The sequence below is a fragment of the Emydura macquarii genome, unplaced genomic scaffold (genome assembly GCF_026122565.2).
Source record: "Emydura macquarii macquarii isolate MOO-44397 ecotype Brisbane River unplaced genomic scaffold, CSIRO-AGI_Emac_v2 contig_1146, whole genome shotgun sequence".
Lineage (NCBI taxonomy): Eukaryota > Metazoa > Chordata > Testudines > Chelidae > Emydura > Emydura macquarii.
Window position 1 is genome coordinate 8081829 of NW_027131283.1, and position 18319 is coordinate 8100147.

The window sequence follows — 18319 nt, forward strand, 5'->3', positions numbered from 1 at the left end:
AATCCAGCAAAGAAAGGCATAACAAAAACCAACATCTAGAACAGCGGTTCTCAACCGGTGGTACGCGGAAGACGGCTCGGTGGTACGCGAGGCAAACCTCGCCGCCGATTCCGCCGCCGAATCCCCCCCTCACCGCCGCCGATAAACCCTGCCGCCGCCGAATCCCCCCCCTTGCCGCCGCCGAAAAAGCTTGCCGCCGCTGAATTCTTTCCCCCCTTCCGCTGCCGAGAAACCTTGCCGCCGCAGAATCCTCCCCCCCCGCTGCTGCCAAAAAAGCTGTCTGTCGCCGAATTCCCCCCCCATTTGCCGCCACCGAGAAACCGCGCCACCGCCGACCACTCCCCCCCTTGCTGCCGCCGAGAAAGCCCACAGCCGCCGAAAGTCCCATCCTCCCTGCCGCCGAAAACGGTCAAACGGTGGCAGGGCTTCGGCGGAGGGCATCGATCCCTCCACGCAACCCCGCCAATTTACCGAGTTGTACTCGGGCCAGGTATAGTCTGGTACTTGACCTGACTGTACCTGACCCAAGTGGTACTCTGTAAAAAAAGGCTGAGAACCGCTGATCTAGAAGATCAAAGACATATAAATTCAAATGAGAAATAAGGCACACATTTTTAAGTGTGAGGGTGATTAGCCAGGGGAACAAACTACCAAGTGAAGTATCCACTAAGACTGGATGCCTTCCTGGAAGATTTGCTTTAGCCAAACAAAGTTATAAACTCAGTACAGGTGCAACTGTGTGAAACGTAATGGCCTGTGATATAAAGGAAGTCAGACTGGATGATCTAATGGTCCCTTCTGGCCTTAAACGCTACGATCTATTTATCTGTTTAAGAGTTTTATACTGCAGCCCATCACCACAGTATCTGAGTGTTTTCCTCATAAAATCAATAGCAATAGTGAAATCTCTAGTGGACTTCATGGAGTCTCTGGCACTTCTTTTCAGAACTCAGGCTGGGCTACAGGTTTTGTTTTTTATTGGTTGACATGGATTTAAGTATTCAAGGCAATGTCAATGTAGTGGGCTGCTGAAGCAAGCAAAAATCTTTCAGTATGGAGTAGAGTGAAAGAAGAAAGAAAGGGAGTGGGGAAAAAAAAAGACAGGTTCTATGCAGTAGGTATACTTGTGATGTCCAAGGAAGATTCATCAAGGCTTTAAATCACTAAAATGGATACTACTCCAAAAATCATTCCAAATTTTACATACAACCCTGAGTAGACTGGGCAAGAGTATAATTTGAAGTGCTAAGTTAGTTTCTGTGTGGTCATACAAGCAGAATTCATCTACTGAATTCAATAGCTGATATTGTACACTTTGATCCTGAATCTTAATATATTAATTCAGGACTCCCAACTGATCTGGGAACACAATGATACTACAGAAAAACAGCCTGACAGTTACTAAACAGAATTTCTTCAAGTACTTAAAGGCAGGTTAAAATGTAATAAAAATGTCTAAATATTTAAAGTTTGGAGAAAAAATTTTCATGTTTTTCTATATTTCTGATACGGGGAAATATTATTTGTCCTTGATTTACAAGAGAAATCCAATTTCTCCCTTTTAAAGACAGGGTTTTTTTTATTTTTCCTTTGAGTGGGACCTCTACATTTTATCTCTGTAATCACTGGAAGAATGACTCTTGGAAAAGATTGGTTATTGAACCTTTCTTTTGAATGTGATACCTCATGTGTAGATTTGATGACAGGTTTGCATGTAAATGGAGATGAAAGAGATAAAACCAAGAGTCATGAACTAATTTTTAAATACACTTGCTATTTATTTGTTTTTATCACCATTCCTTTAAATTGGCCTGTATTTTGCCAATACTTGCACTACAAACTTTCCTGAGTAAGGGGGACAGATCCATCACACTTACCCTAATGCTCCAGCCCCATGCAGTGCCCTAAGAGGCAAGGGATTTGGGTGGCTAGAGCCAAATGCTGTGTTTGGCAGGGGGTTGGATACTGATCTGGCTTTTTCCTCCTTTCTAATCCTTGTTCTGCTCCCAAATGGGGGCATGGGTGACTGGGACCACATGCTAAGTTGAGAGTGTCATCCTACCCCCTGCTATAGCTGTTTCCAGATGTTCTCAGTACAGCGTGTGCTGATGTTGAGGCTTCTGCTTTGCCAGCCTCAGAATGTGTGTTTAGTTATTATTTTGACAGGCTATAAAATTCTCCTGAGAGACAAGTAAGAGAAGGTAAATGGCCATATTTAGGTTTATAGCTCACCAAAAGTACAATAGGACTTCATGGGACAAAGAAAAAGCACTTCCTCATTGAATATCAAAGGGCTGCAGCAAATAATGGAGGTGAGAGAGCTTCTCACAGAAAAGGAAACAAGAATCTTTTATAATGAAAACAGTTAGGCAGCCCTAAGGGTTGCCATCTTCTCCTATAAAGTTGAAAGAATTAACACTATGCAAGAAATACTGCATTAGCAGAACTGTTTTGTAATAGAATGTTTTATAAAGATTTCCAAGCATCATGAGCAGTTCTTGAAAATCATGCTATGCTTTACAATTTTAAAGTGATTGCTGGGGTGTATTCTAAGCCTAGAACTGGAAGGCCAGGAACTTCTGCTTCATAATCCTGGCTCTGACTCCATTTCTAGACTTGGGCAAGCCACTTACACTCTTTGCCTCAGCTTCTCTCCTGGGAGTTTCTGTTAATAAAAGGACACACCCTTTATAAGTAAGGTTAAGATTCTGTCATGGTTATTTTTAGTAAAAGTCAGGGACAGGTCACCGGCAGCCCCATGAAACAAAAATTCACAGAAGCCCATGACCTGTCCCTGACTTTTTTTTTTTTTTATTAAAAATAAATGTGAGAAAACGGGGCTGGTGGGGAAGGACTGAAGCCTGAGCAGGGGAGGGGAGATGAGAACCCAAGCCCTGCTGAAGAAGGGGGGAGCTAACACCCTCTACCATCACAGCTCAGAACTGTGGAATGCCCCCACTACCTAGGGTGGCTGGGAACTGCAGGGTCCCTCTGCTGCCTAGGGTGGCTGGGAACTGTAGGGCCAGCAGCTTGGAGCTCTGGGGTCCCCCGCCACCCATGGCGGCTCAGAGCCACAGGGCCCCCCTGCTGCCTTCGGTAGCTTGGAGCTGGCAGGGCCCCCCACTGACTAATAGCTCTGGCCTGCCACCCTGGGGCTGAAGCAGAAAACATCAAGGTCATCTCTGAAGGTCATGGAATCCGTGACAATCTTATCCTTACTCGTAAGTACGTAGATATGGCAGTAATGAGCACTATAAGGAAACAGACAGCTATCGAATACATACAGAGCAGTAATGTACATATTAGAAGGTGTGACTTTAAGAACACTCCAGTACCAGATGGCATAGAGCTCTCTGGTATGTAGCAATGAGTCTGAGCTGGTCTGACCTGCTCAGTGCATCTCACATACTATTATGATATTTATTCAAAAGGGGGCATGTAATATATTACTGGAAAACTACTAACTGATCATTAATATTCTAGCATGATATATGCACAGATAATCTAAAAAGCATTATGTATATGTGCTGGAAATCTGTAACTAATGTGTGTTTAAACCAGATATGTCAAGGGAAGTTGAGAGACCCTTTCTTTTGTCTAGAAAAACTTGACACCTTAAGCCAGGACAGTGGGTTGTTCAGTTGTATCAGAGATTGCAGGAAGATCATTTGCATTGTAAAAAATCGTAAGGGGGAGAAGACAGCATGGCGTCTACACCTAGTAAGGGAATTTGGGGATATATTTCAGAAAAATACATTTCAAAGGTTTACTTGACGATAAAGAGACAGCGAGAGAACCCCCAAGTTATCCTTGTCTTGAGGTGACAAAGAAAACCAAGCGTATTGGGCTCTGTGGCTAAGGAATAACCAGTTATGCTGGAAGAATGACTATGGTAAAAAAACTTTCAACAAAAAGACTCTAGTTTGTTGAATTTCAGTCTTGCTAGCGTATTTTCACTTTTGTTTGTAACCATGTCTATCCCTACACTTCTACTTGGTATCACCTTCACCTATGTCCTTATGTTGTTAAACTTGTTTTACTGTAAGCAAACTCACTGCTGTGATTGAAGGGAAGGATGTGCTAAGTTAATAAACTGTTGTGTACTTTCTCTTTAAAGGAGCAGCAAATTTGCAAGCTTCTGTGAATGTTCCAGTGAGAGGGACTGGACACTACAGGGGAGAAAGCTTAGGGGAAACTTGGGATTGGAAGGGCTGGTGGTGTCACACTGCAAGGAGTAACAAGACTGGTGGAAGGTAGGGTGATGCCATTATGCTGCAAGCACATTGCTGGTATCAGTGCTCTGAGCCAAAGCTGCATGGCACCCAGGGCTAGAAAGGTATACTCTGCCTTTACCCATGTTTTCTGAAGCTTTACAGCTGAGGAGGGCAGAAGTGCCTCTGAAATGGAAAGGAAGTTATTTTTCTCTTCTAATCTGAAGATAGAACATTACAGTTGAACAAAATTTTGATGTGGTGTACAAAAGATTGTTCTTATGAGGTTAACTTCGTGTGAAATTAAGATGGAAATTGGTCTCTAATCTCTCTCAAGTACTCTCATGCAGCTGATGTAATAAACACTTCTCTGCGATGAGTTACAAGTTTTGAAATGCCAGTATGTTCTTAAGCTGCTACAAGGTGAGAAAAGGCTTCTTGCCTGGTGGAATGAGTCATAAGAAAAATGGACGCAATATGCTTTCATAACTTGTTTCAACTCATAGTGAAGTCAACAAGTGTCTTTCTATTGCCTTCAATGGGAGTTAGATGAAGCTTTTAAAGCCTAAGCTGCCATATAAGCTTCACAGGGAAGAAAGGATTAAGAGATATCTTACCTCTCAGACAGCACAGACACCGAGAGAGGGGCTTTATCTTCTTTCTAAGCATAGTGCTTTGCTTTACAATATCTTAGTGTCTCTGTGGTAATGAGGGGTTCAATCTTACATTAATTTGTTGTATTATATATGGGACCCAGAGTAACTCTTGTATCCTTATATGCAACTAAATTGGCTGGGCTGTGAAAGCATTAGTGCCAGGAATGCAGCCTGTGAAGCAATCCCATCCATATTTTGAGAATGAGATAGTCATCTCGAGCACTAACCTGCTGTGCAGTGTTGGGAGATGTTTGATATTGCTGTTTGATAATTACGTTTGACATTCAAATTGATGAAAGTTAAAATATTGCTCAGCATCAGGGTTTTGTACCCTTAGATGGCTATAAAGATTGGCACAAGTCGAATAGTTGTCTTTGATCAAGCACTGATCTCTAGACTACAATTTGGTAACAAATTTTATTAGTATCACTCTTTGAACAGCAGCCAATAGTTGAACCCTTTCAGAAGGTGCCTTTATTACTGCACTGATGAGCTGCAGGAGTGGCTTGCAGGAACCTCTTTGTTAATTGATGCACACTTTTAGCTTTCTAACAGAGATTTTTTTATGTAAAAATAAAGTAAGTTTTTAACCATTACCTTGTGAAGAGAGCCTTGAAAATGTAAGTGACAACAGATTTCTGAGACTAATAGGAATTTGCAGGTGGGACCCATTTCTGCAGCAGGAAGCTGAGGAGACCTAAAGATTCAACCTCACAGCGATTTGTATGTAAAATGTGTCAGTTTCATTTGGGACATGTCCCAAAGAATCATGTCAGTAAAACCCTTAGGCTACCCCTGCATCGTGGAGTGATGGAGACAGGGAAGGTGAGGGGTAAAGTGGTGGTGGCCAAAAAATTGTTCAGAACCCTCACAAAATGCTCCATTTGGTTCTGCTTGTTACATTTTCGACCCTTTGAGTGCACCCAACTATTGCTGTGATTGGCAGCAGCTGCAAGGGAAACTCCCTTATATCCTCAAGCAGTTGTCCTAGACATGCATGGGGGATGCACTGCATAGTCCTCACAGCACCACTCCCTAACCAGCTGCTACAGCAGTGCATGACAAGGCTGAGGAGAGGAGAAAGTGGGACCAAATGGCTGCTGTTCTGAGAGAGAGACCTCGGTGGCCACTGCTGCTGATGCCTGCTTGTGCAGCCTTAGTCCAAAGACTTGATGTTGGGAGGGAGCCTGGAGCCCCGCTCTCCTGCCCCACAGCCTAAGGAAATCCACTCCTCCACCGCATCTAGGGAAGACCTGCCCAATTTAAGAGGAACCATTTCCTAAGTGACCACCCAACCTAGCACCAGACAGAGAATACTCCCACTCCCAATCAACCAGCTATTCCAGAGCCAGAAGCAGACTGCTGATACTGTTAGGAACAGCTACCAGGTAGAAAAACCAGGTAGGGGAATCCCAATGAGGTACTGTAGAGGGGCAAGCACAGTGAGTCAGGAGCTACTGTAATGATTTAGGATTGGGGGAGAATATGATATGAATAACATTTTTTGAAAGGAAAAGAGTGAGCTGGGATTTTGGGGGGGAAGAGGAGAGAAGAAGGAGTTGGAGGAAAAGTGTGTGGAATTGATGGACCTTTGTGGGCAGAATGGAGAAAGACTATTCTGCCCATGGAACATCGACTGTACCTCTCATTGAGGGGGAACTTTTTCATGATATTTTGGCTTCACCTCACTGGGTAGTTGACATGGAAAACTTTCTTTGCCTAATGTAATATGCCCCCTCTTGAACAATCCAAAATAGAGCCAGTCATGCTAATTAGCCTGTAATAGTGCATCTGTGTATAACTCTGAACATGAAATTTAAAATCAAAGAACTTGGAGTCACTAGTCATTACATTTTGGGAAAAAATTAGCCCAACAAGAAGTTGTAGTGGTGTTGGAAGGTATTGGGTAACGTAGGCAGAACTGGGGCCAACCAACTTGCTTTTCCAAGCCTGGTTTAGAATATATGAGATTTTCAGTCTTAAGCAGAGACTGCCAATCATGTTGACTTATGTCACATTTTACGGTGGTCTGTTGATATTGGTAAAGGGGCAGCCTCACCCCAGCTCCTCATTTACCAATATCAGCTCACCACAAAATGTAACAAATTGACATGACTGACAGTCTCTGCTTACGACTGAAAATTCACAGATTTTTACATAAGGAATGAGGTGCATTTGGAGAGCTGTATGGGAAAACTTCATCAGCTTCCTCAAATGCAGGGCCAAATTTACCCCAGGAGGAATTTAATCTATGTAGGTGCTTATGTCCCTCAACACTGTTATATATCAGTACCCCACAATTAATGGATTTTAGCCTCACAGCACTGCTGTGAATTTTATTCTCACTTTACAAATGAGGAACTGAATCATGAGGTAGATTAACTGATTTGCTGTATACTACACATGACATCTGTGGCTAAACCAGTAATTAAACCAACACCTCGAGTCCCAGTCCAGGGCCTTTACCCATTAGATCTTCCTTTCTAACCTGCAGTAGAATAACTCCTGTGGCTTCAGTACATATAGATTTGCCCCTGCTGTCTGGCTCGAGTCATTGCTATTAATCTCACTTTCATAAGCACTAAATGCACTCCAAAATTTTAAAAGATGCATTACTATTTCCTTTTAATTTTAGAAACTAAAGCTTAGTTTAAGAAAATGGAACACCATTCTGATCAGACTACTCAGTCTGTATCATCTAGAGCCTTTACCAGTTTCTTTTTGGACATTGATTCTGGGGAATATTCTATTTAAGCTTAACAGCTAATTTTGAATGCAGACTAGACAGAGTTACATAACTAGACACAGATATAACTATTCCAATTCAGGGAACATTTAAGGTAAGCAAGGCTGCTATACAGCTTTTAACTCATGGTAATTTGTCAATTCTAACTGGCAGCAGCATAGGTTTCACAAAATACCAATTCCTCAAGTGCTCTTGAAATGTTTTATATAAATAACCTTGCAGGAAAAACTAACACCTGTTATGTGTCTGCCACAGAAACTTTGTGCAGTATTTTGGTTTTCAGGTGTCTGCTGTGATGGAACTAGTTCTTCCTTTTCAAAACAAGTCCAGAATTTACACCTTACACCACACACCCACATACTATTTTCGAAGGATGTCAAGTAAGAGGGAAATAACCCATGCTACTCAGCAATAAATCATCCATTGCTTACTGTAACTAGATAAAGAGAGCAACTTTTAATCTACTTTATGCATTTCAGAAAAGAATGAATGGTGATAGCTAAAAAACTACAGTAAAGAAAAACAATTCAACTACTATCTGAATCATTCCTGCACCATCAAATGTCGCTTAGGGCATGAAGAAGACTCTACTATCCCTGTTTCTCCTGTGCCACTCTTTGCATCCTTGTTCAGAAGTCCATATGTTTTCCCTCTCAAAGCACTGTTTGGTGGAGGGATTCTTTTGGTCAGCCCCTTTTACATGTTCCAGCAGCAGCTCTGTATCATGCATGCCAAGGCAGAAGCTCTGACTTCATTCTTAACATATGTCCCAGGTATTTCCATCTTCTTTCCTGCATAACTCTGAGGATAAGGAGATGTTGAGTTCTGACAAATCTCAGCTTTTGGTATAAATACATTCCATTCCATACACAGTAACTTCCTGGAGCATTTGCTTCAAAGGTGTGTCTGCCTATACCTTTGGTGGATTTCCAGGTTTCACATTCATATGTTAAGGTGGAAATACTTGAGTTGAAAATCCATAGCTTGGTCTTTAAATTGTAGGTTTTCAGTGATCAATTCTTGTTTATGCTGGTAAATGCAGTTGCCACCTTGCTAATTCATGACATTATTTCCTTCTGGATATCACCACTGGCTTGCATTTTACTGCCAAAGTAAGTGAATTGACCCATCCTCTTTTTCTTCTAATGTAAAGTTTGAGTAGGGAGCTGCTGGGGTTCTCATTAGGTTTTTTTCCCCACAATTATTAACCCTATATTTTGTGATGTTGGACAGCCTTTTGGTCTTTGCTTGCACGTTGGTTGAATAGTCATATAGAAGAGCTAGATCATCAGAAAAAGGTATCTTCTGCTAAGCTGTTGCTAAACCATGATATGCCTGTGTTGCATCTACGGTTGCCAACCCTCCTGGATTGTCCTGGAGTCTCCAGGAATTAAAAATTAATGTTTAATTAAAGATTATGTCATGTAATGAAACCCCCAGGAATACCTCCAACCAAAATTGGCAACCATCTGTCTGCACTTTTTCTCATAATATATTCCAGGGCAATGCCAAACGGAAGACATGACGTCTACCTTGCTATACAGCCTGATGATGATAATTATTTTTGTCAGCATCTCATACACTTCAAGATGTTCCAGAATGAATTGTGATAGAGGCTGTCAAATACTTTCTTAAAATCTATGAAGTTTGTGAAGAGGTTTTGTTTTTTGCCATTCAATGCTCTTTGATAGTTATTCATAGGGTGAAAAGCTGGTTGACACGTGATTGTCTGGGGCAAAATCTAGCCTGTCCCTTGCCTTTGCCTCAGCCACTTCCTTTATTCTGCTTAAGGTGATACTGCAGAAGACTTTGCCTATCAATGAAAGAAGCGTAATACCCCATCAGTTATTCCAATTGCTTAGATCACCTTTCTTTGGTATTTTGACTATAATGCCATTTTCCCATTATTCTGGAGGCTTTTCCTGGTCCCAGACTTCACTGAAAAAAGTTCAGTGATTTTATCAATGGTCTCATCATCATAACCTTTCTACATTTCCCCAGTGACTTGTTTGTCACCTGCAGCTTATCCAGATTTTATATTTTTATTGTGGCTTTCACTTATTTGTTGCTAAAATACTAGGATTCTATTTAAAAAAAAAAAAAAACCCACAGAGGGATTCTCAGTTATGCAGTTGTAAATCTACAGTAAACACCACAGCCTGTCAAGTTATTCTGGATTTATACTAGGATAAAAACTGGCCCTTTGCTTACAGATCTCCCAGTAGCAGGTAGTTACAGTAGCTGATTAAGATCCACAAAAGATAAATATATTTCCTGACAGAAATTAAATTAATGGTTATGGCTGAGACTATAAATGTTTAAAAAGAAAATCAGGAAATTAAACGTTATTCCCCGTGCAACTCTAACTCAGCCCCATTTCTTTTTTTTTTTTTTTGGCATGCAAGAGGCAAAATCTGTTTTCTACTTTTGTGAAGCAACAGTATTTTTCCAGCTCCTCCTTTCCTTTTTTCCCAAAGAAATAATCTTATATTTATGACACTACAATTACACTTGCTGTGCAAGTGATCAAATCAGAAATAGGGAACTTCACAGTGAGGAATAAGGAGCAAATGAAAATAGGAGAAAAAAATGTTTTGTCTTTATATAGGATATGTTAGCATGTCAACGCTTTCCTTGAGAGGTCTGCTCTTTATGTATAATTAACATTAGAGGAAGGAGAGCCAACATTAATTCAAATTTGGGCTTAGACAAAGTAGTCAAATTTTAATTTCATCCTTTTATCATATATATATATATATATATATATATATATATATATATATGCGCATGCGCCTGAGAGCAGACTAATGCCATCACTAAAGGCTATACTGTAGGAATAAAAAATATGGGACATTCTAGGTATTGATCCCCATTTCCCTAAGCAAGATCCTATGACTACACAGTTTGTGATCATAGATTCACTCAGTTGCTGATAGTTTAATTCCCATTTCAGCTAATCAAGAGTATTTTATGAATTTATCAAGTCCTGACTCTACTAAAATTTGCAAACAAAAATATTAAAAATTGTGGTACATAAAATTACTAGTCACTTTTTAAAATCTTGGCCAGAGAGAGGTGTATTTTATTATTTTATTAGAAAGAATTAAGAGTCATATGCCAGGGAGAAGAGATATATCTTGAATTATGATTTGCAAGGGGCAGTCAATCAGTTAGATATAAAGAGGCTGTTTCAGATGACATAGAGATAAGAACCTACCAAGCATTGTGGAGAAATAGCATCAGGCATCAAAAATATCTAGAAATTAAGGAGCACAGAGACCAATCTTAGGAAGAGAAAGATTTCAGATTGGAGAGATATACAGAATGCAGAAGGGAAGTAAACCAGAGATAAATCAGTAAAAGGAATTTGAGGACTAAAGGAAAGATTTTGTACCAGTCTCAAATGCCCAGGAAACCAATGAAGATATCTGAGAGTAATAAGCTTCTGGTTTCTGGATAAACATGTGGAGACAAGCTCTCTTATTTTGCACCAAATGAAGTTTGAAGAGTTGGGACATGGATACCATGAATGAGGAAATGCAGTAAACAAGGTGAGAGGATGGAAGAGAATAAAAACTAAAGCAGAGGTCTGATCTGTACCATATCTGATTTGGGCAATGTTTCTGGGGTTGCAATAGGTAGATTTAGAATAACGTTTAAATGCATCCATAATAAATTTGAAAAAAAGCTTCTCACAATGACAGAATAGTCAATATTTACATCAAGGATGAAAACTCACTAAAGCTAGCATAAGACAATTGCAAATGATCTGGCATTTAGCTATTAATTAAATGGGACAATATATGGATGAGAAAGGAAAAATAAACATACTGTGGAAAATAAGAACAGATGCTTATGGTATTTGTCACATTTTTATAAAATGCAATTTCAGAACCATCCAGGCAATTTTTCCTTCCAAATGAACAAGTTCTGTTCAATGAGCACCTTATCTAATTCAACAGCGATTACTAAAAAGCAATATATTCAACCTCTTGAGGGCTGTGGAACTTTAAGACAAGTTAAAATATGTTCCTCAGAAACACATTTCAAGATGTAACTTAAGAACTTTCTCTTTCATCAAAGGAATGTGTCTCTAATGTGTGGTCTGCAGCTGAAATGGCAACTATCCCTGTTATAATTAGCCCATTAAGATTGTTTAAGTGCTCACAATGCTAGAGGCAAAATACAAGTTTGGACTCATAACGAGCATAAACATTACAGTTGTCATGTTAAAAGCTTCTCCTCCTTGCCTTCAAACTCTGCATAATTTCACACCCATGTATATCTCTGTTCTAATTCCTTGTCTCCCTTTAAATCCTTCACTCTGCCAGCATATCCAGCTTCATCTCTGCCTTTGTTCCTTTCTCCTACCCTCATCTCCATGCTTTCTATTTTGTTATCCATGAGCTTGGAATACACTTTCTATCCGTTTGCACAAGGCATCACCCTGTCTTCATTCAAATCCCTCCGAAGAGTCACTTCTTATGTGTGGCCCACAAATGCTAACTCATCAGTAAAAGCTGTCATTACTCCATTACAAAGCAAACAAACCTCTCTAAACTAGCATCATCCTCTGGAATTTTACAGTGAGTCCTTGTATATTTTTGTTTAAAAGGTAAAAACCTTTGGGCAGGAACCAAGTAATCTTGTGCATAATTAAATAATAATAATAATAATTGTATACTAATTCATTCTTTGAAGACATCTCCTGAGATATATATCTCTCATCTGTATCTGCAAACAATTTGTTAGCTACCAGGAATAATTATCTGTGACATGAACTCAAGTGCCACAAACGCAGATGATACACAGCTCTACCTATCCTTCACCACATATGACCACACCACTACCATCAAGTTGGCCCAGTACTTGAACAAGATGAACTCTTGGATAAGAACAGCTGTCTGAAGCTGAGCAAGACAGAGGTGACACCGGTAGGCATAGGAAAGTACTTTGAAGAGCTTTCAGCCACTATGCAGTCTCTGTTGGTTAAAGATATACAACCACAATTGATCAGTTCCAGTCAGTCATCTAAGAGTACTCAGACTGCTCACTGATGTTAAACTCTCACACAGCAGCATCTGCAAGTAAGGCTTTCAACCATCTCTGCTTTGCTAGGAAACTCCCTCCCATCCTGGCAGACAAAGACCTGGGGCCTCAGTTATTCATGCCTTCTCCTCACCTCTTGGCTGGATTACAACAATGCAATATAACCAGACATGACACTTTCAGCACTTGGGAAACTCCAATTAGTTCAGAACATTGCAGCACATCTCCTCAGCAACACAGGCTACCACAAACATATCAAACCAGTCCCTCTGCTCTCTACACTGGTTTCCCAAAGAATTTCAAATCAAGCACAAGGTCTTGGTACTTATTTTCAAAGTGCTCCATGGCCTGGCCCCAGGATACCTAGAAGACTGTCTGAAACTCTGGGGCAAAGACCATGGTCGACAACTGTGCTCCTCTGGCACAACAGAATTCTCAACAAAAACAGTAAAGCATGTCTGTGAAGGAAACAGAATTTTCCCTGGGGTGGTCTAAGACTGTGGAATAAACTCCCTCAGGAACTAATGACCATCACAAACCTCATAAGAACATAAGAATAACCATACTGGATCAGACCAATGGTCCAGCTAGCCCAGTATCCTGTCTTCTGACAGTGGCCAATGCCAGATGCTTCAGAGGGATTGAACAGAACAGGCAATCATCGAGTGACCCACCCCATCATCCACTCCCAGCTTCTGGCAGTCAGAAGTTAGGGACATCCAGAGCACAGGGTTGCATCCCTGACCATCTTGGCTAATTACCGCTTTACTTTCCACATGTCAGGCACATTTCTTTGACTTGCCTTCTTTTACATAAACACATGAAAGAGGTATATTTATATTAAACATACAAACCCCCCCACAACCTACCAAAACAAAACTCTCCAGTGCAAATACTCCTTGCTCTGGGGAAAGGATGAGAGAACAACCAACATATAACAGATGCATAGTCAGAAGAGAGTGGGACAACAGTCCCCACCCAGAGATAGGTGGACAATTGGAGACCTGACTGAGCACTTCTGGAATGGTCCACAGAAGGGGAATACACATACAGTTACTCTGAAATGGTAAACCATTTCACTTCCCTATACAATAACTTACCAATTGCCTTTGTGTAATGTCTTGCACCAAGTAACAATTCTGGAGCTCTATACCAGAACGTCACCACAACTGGATCCAAATCTGCTAAAGGTTTCAGAGGTGAATTGAACAATCTGGCAAAACCCATGTCAGCTGAAAAATAAATATTAAAACTTTTGTTTGACTATACATAAGACACTTAATGACAAGCAATATTTATAAGCATGATAAAGCAAACTGTTTATTAGAACATGATGTGACCTAATAACATTGAACACTATAAATCATGGTTAGTAGATATCTGACTGAATTACTTCAAATTATACTGGGCCCAACTACATTAATTTCAATTAAATGATACTGTTATTAAACATTTAAAAAGTAGCTTCATTGTGGAACTCCAGTACAGTAAACAACTATATTAGGGCTGTAATCAGGGCGGGGCAGCTGCCCAAGATGCAAAGCCACAGGGGCAGAAAAATAGTGCTGTGGGGGAAGAGGGAGGGGCACATGCCACCCCAGATTTCTACCTTCCATTTACCACAGAGGTTTTCAAACTGTGGGGCCCACCCTCCTGTCAGGAGCTGGCAGATCGGAAGCTGGTGGGAGCTGCCTGGCCACTCGGGCCCCTGGCTCTCAGTGCTGTGGGAGTCAGGGGGCTGGCTGACTGACTGCTCCCCGAGCCAGGCCGCCTCTGCATGGCCGGGAGCTTCTCAGGCAGGGGGACTACACAGCTCCAAGCTGTGCCCCTGCGGTGCTCTACCCTCTCCCCCCGCCCGCTGAAGGAGCCTGGCACCTGCTAGCGACACCCCTTGGAGCCAGCTCTGCCCACAGATCCCAGCTGCCATGAGATGCTCCCCAAGGCACTCACCCGCCAGTGATTATGCTGAATCACTGCATAAAGCATTAGTATATTCTGTTTCCAGCTACTCAGTAGGATGTCAGTAATGTCAGGTAAAATGCAATTTTTGATAATATAATAATTGGCTCTAGTCCAAAAAATGTGGCTATCCACCACACTGCCTTGAGAACTTCAAGACAGGAAGACGATGTGTGATGAAGTGATATAGAAGATGACCTCCTGAATGTCTTGGAAGACACAAGAAAAGTATATCACATTAATTGTACCATGCTTAATATTTAATTGCTAAATTTGAAAACTTTTGTGCTAAATAAAAAGCAGAAATCACATGGAGGGGAGGTGACCCTCACATGCCCCCCTCCCACACATCAGCTCTAGAGGGCGCAAATATGCTTGCTCACCCCAGGCACTAAAATGCTTAGTTATGTCTCTGAACTATATATACTATTCTTGTCAAAATGAGCTGGGAAAAGAAGTTACAAAATGCTGTGTGTGAAATCCTGACCACACTGAAGTCAATGGAATTTCACCTTGTAAGTTTAAAATGCACTTTCCCCCGTTAGAGAATTTAGTGTTTGTGAAAGGTGGTAACCTGAAAGCCCTGGTGACTGATGCCTATTTAGCCACAAAATGAGAGTAAAACAATGGGAGTACAAGTTTCCCTGTACTATCCTTCCAATGTACCCCAACCCTGACTTGGAAGGATCACGTCTAAGAGCAAGAAAGTAGTTCAAGTCTGTGCATTGACAGAATTCCCTTAACTCCCATTACCAAACAGCAAGCTAGTGTACTGTAGAGTTACACCCTGGCTTGCAACGCAGGAACATCTTGTATAGACAAGCCCTAAGAAGTTTGCAGGATCAGGCACTAAATCCTGGCCTCTCTGCTGAATCTGCCAACCAGTGCCTGTTAATGTACACTTGATTGCAGTAAGTTGCAATGTTATCAAGTTGAATAAATCAAAAGTGCTATAATAATACAGAGATATACATTTATTTTACACAGGAATGGCTTTATAGTAATGAGGAGGAACATCAGAAGGAGCAGATGGCCAAGTATGGATAAACACTCAAAAGCGTGGATGCATACCTAAACCTTACCTGAACTGTTCTGCATGCAAAATTGCATTAAAAATCTCAAATAAATAGGTTCTCTCACAAATAGTTCAGTTCTCCTCTTTCTAGTAGTGACCCATAAAAGAAGGGTAGAGCCAAATAAACACAAAACTTTAACCAAACATTTTCAAAACAGTTCAAATTGATTCAAAGAATGGGCAAAAGTTCAAGTGGGTTACTATTGTGTCCTAACCGATTTGAACATTCCCACTCAATACCTTAAAATAGCATAAATTTGCTATATTAAAAATAAATTTTATATAGTTATTATTACCTAGTACCTGCATAGTATAGTTAGATACGTGATGAATAGCTTCCACAGTGGCTTTGTGTTTCTACTTTAATGCCTAATAGTTTTTTGTCATATAGGGAAATCTTTAAAAGAAAAAGTGCACCTGCTCTTTGAATTTTATATGCTAACTTTGTCTGAGGAAATGTTAACATATAACATAAATGTTTATGTTATTTAAATACCATTATTAATTCTTAGTTACTATAATTCCATTATTTCTCCGCAATTCTTAAGTATTGAATTTTTTTCTTTTTTCAAAATGGATTTCCAGCAATTGTGTTAATAAAAATGTGAATTAGCTGTTAAAACCAGTACTTAAGAACATAGGAATTGTCATTCCATATCAGACTAATTATCCAGTTATCTTTCTAGCCCAATAACCCGTCTCCAAGAGTCATCAGTACCAGAAGAGTAGGGAGAAGTTGCAAGAAGCCTATATTGGACAATTATTAATTAAAAAAGCAACAAGGAAAATTTCTACTTAACTGTTGACAGTTAGTATTGGTTTATGTCCAGAAGCCTAAGTGTTTATAGCTCTCATATATACTTTTATCCTATCTAGTGTAACTATAGATGTCCTCATTATCTATATAAAAGTCTAATCTTCGCTAAGATCTTAAATTCAAAGATACTTTTTGGCAATGATTCAGTTTAATTAGGTGCTGTGTACAAAATCCTCTTATTAAGAATAAAGTAAATTTTAGAATGTTTTGTTATTTTAAACTATCACATTGCATAGAAACAACATTCTTAATTATTCATTGCATATCTAATGAAGATGTTATTGAAAGGTTACCTATTTTGACTCTTCCTCTTTCAGGACCTTCTCCCATTACCAGAATGTTTGCTGGTTTCTGAAAAATAAAAAACAGAATATTCAAGTGACTGACACCTTATGAGGAATACTACCAAAACCATGGGTAAATTGCTCCAATGGTTAATTACCCTCACTGTTAAAAATTAACACCTTATTTCTAGTCTGAATTTGTCTAGCTTCAACTTCCAGTCACTGGATCGTATTATACCTTTTTCTGCTAGACTTAAAACCTCTTTATTATCACATTTCTACTCTCCCTGTAGATACTTATAGACTGTGATTAAATCACTCCTTATCCTTCTCTTTGATAAGTTAAATAGTTGGAGCTCCTTAGAGCTTTCACTATTAATGCAGGTTTTCCAATTCTGTAATTATTCTCATGGTTCTTCTCTGACCCCTCTCCAATTTTTCAACATCCTTCTTGAATTGTGCATACCAAAATTGGACACAATATTCCAGTAATGGTTGCACCAATGCAGAATACAGAGGCAATTAACCACCCTATTTCTACTCAACAATCCTGTTTATGCATCCGACAATCACATTAGCCCTTTTAGCCAGTGTCACACTGGAAGCACATATTCAATTGATTAGCGACTATAATACGCAAGTCTTTTTCAGCATCACTGTTTCCCAGGATAGAGTCCCCGACACAGGCTAGCTAACCCTTTAAGGCAAGCCAGACACAGGCTTGCCTTGTGACCATCACGCTCAGCTGGGGGATAGCTGTCTGGAGACTTAATTAAAAGTCTGCAGGGAATCAAAGAGAGGACAACTTAAACAGACTTTTGAACTCAGTCTGGGGAAGAAGACCCAGGAGAGAGGAGCAAGGGGAGTTCCCTCTCACTAGGAAGAGCCTGGTAAAATCAGGCTAGAGGATACCCACAAGGAGCAGGTGGGGCAGCACACAGTGGGGGAAACCTGCTCGGAAGCAGCAGCATAGGAAGAAGTGCTGCAGGACCCAGGGGTCGGGGCAAAAGGCAGAACATTTCAGTGTAGCACAAGAGGGGTAGAAGAATTATTAGTTTGTATATTTATTTGAATTTACAGTTGAATCTTTGTTACACTAGACGGGGACTGAACTTTTAAGTGACCTGGCCAGAGGGTCCAGACAGGCTCTTATGGGATCAAGGAAATGGTTACTGGGATGGGGATGGGTGCGCTGGAGACAAGGATCTCTGCAACGCCACAACTTTATGCCATTGTTCTATTGTTGTCGGTGCAATTGCATACAGTCCACCATTCTATAAGTATGGCCTACAATCTTTGTTCCTACATATATGACTTTATATTTGGCTGTAAAGAAATGCATATTGTTTGCTTGAGCACAGTTTACCAAGTGATCAGATCACTCTATATCAGTTACCAGTCTTCTTCATCATTTACCACTTCCCCAATCTTTGTACCATCTGCAAACTTTACCAATGATGATATTGTGTTTTCTTCCTGGTCAGCGATAAAAATATTAAACAGCATAGGATCAAGAACAGAT

General features: G+C 40.4%; 1 protein-coding gene across 2 annotated transcripts in view; it reads right to left on the minus strand.

Moving 5' to 3' along the window:
- The window catches only part of CDK19 (cyclin dependent kinase 19), a 173150-nt gene that overhangs the window by 29509 nt on the left and 125322 nt on the right, over window positions 1-18319 (minus strand). For both annotated transcript variants that reach the window (XM_067546596.1, XM_067546595.1), the window contains 2 exons: window positions 16807-16864; window positions 13763-13894 (listed from right to left, as the gene is read on the minus strand). In XM_067546596.1, the coding sequence (XP_067402697.1) occupies window positions 13763-13894; window positions 16807-16864 (190 nt within the window). The remainder of the gene's footprint in view (window positions 1-13762; window positions 13895-16806; window positions 16865-18319) is intronic.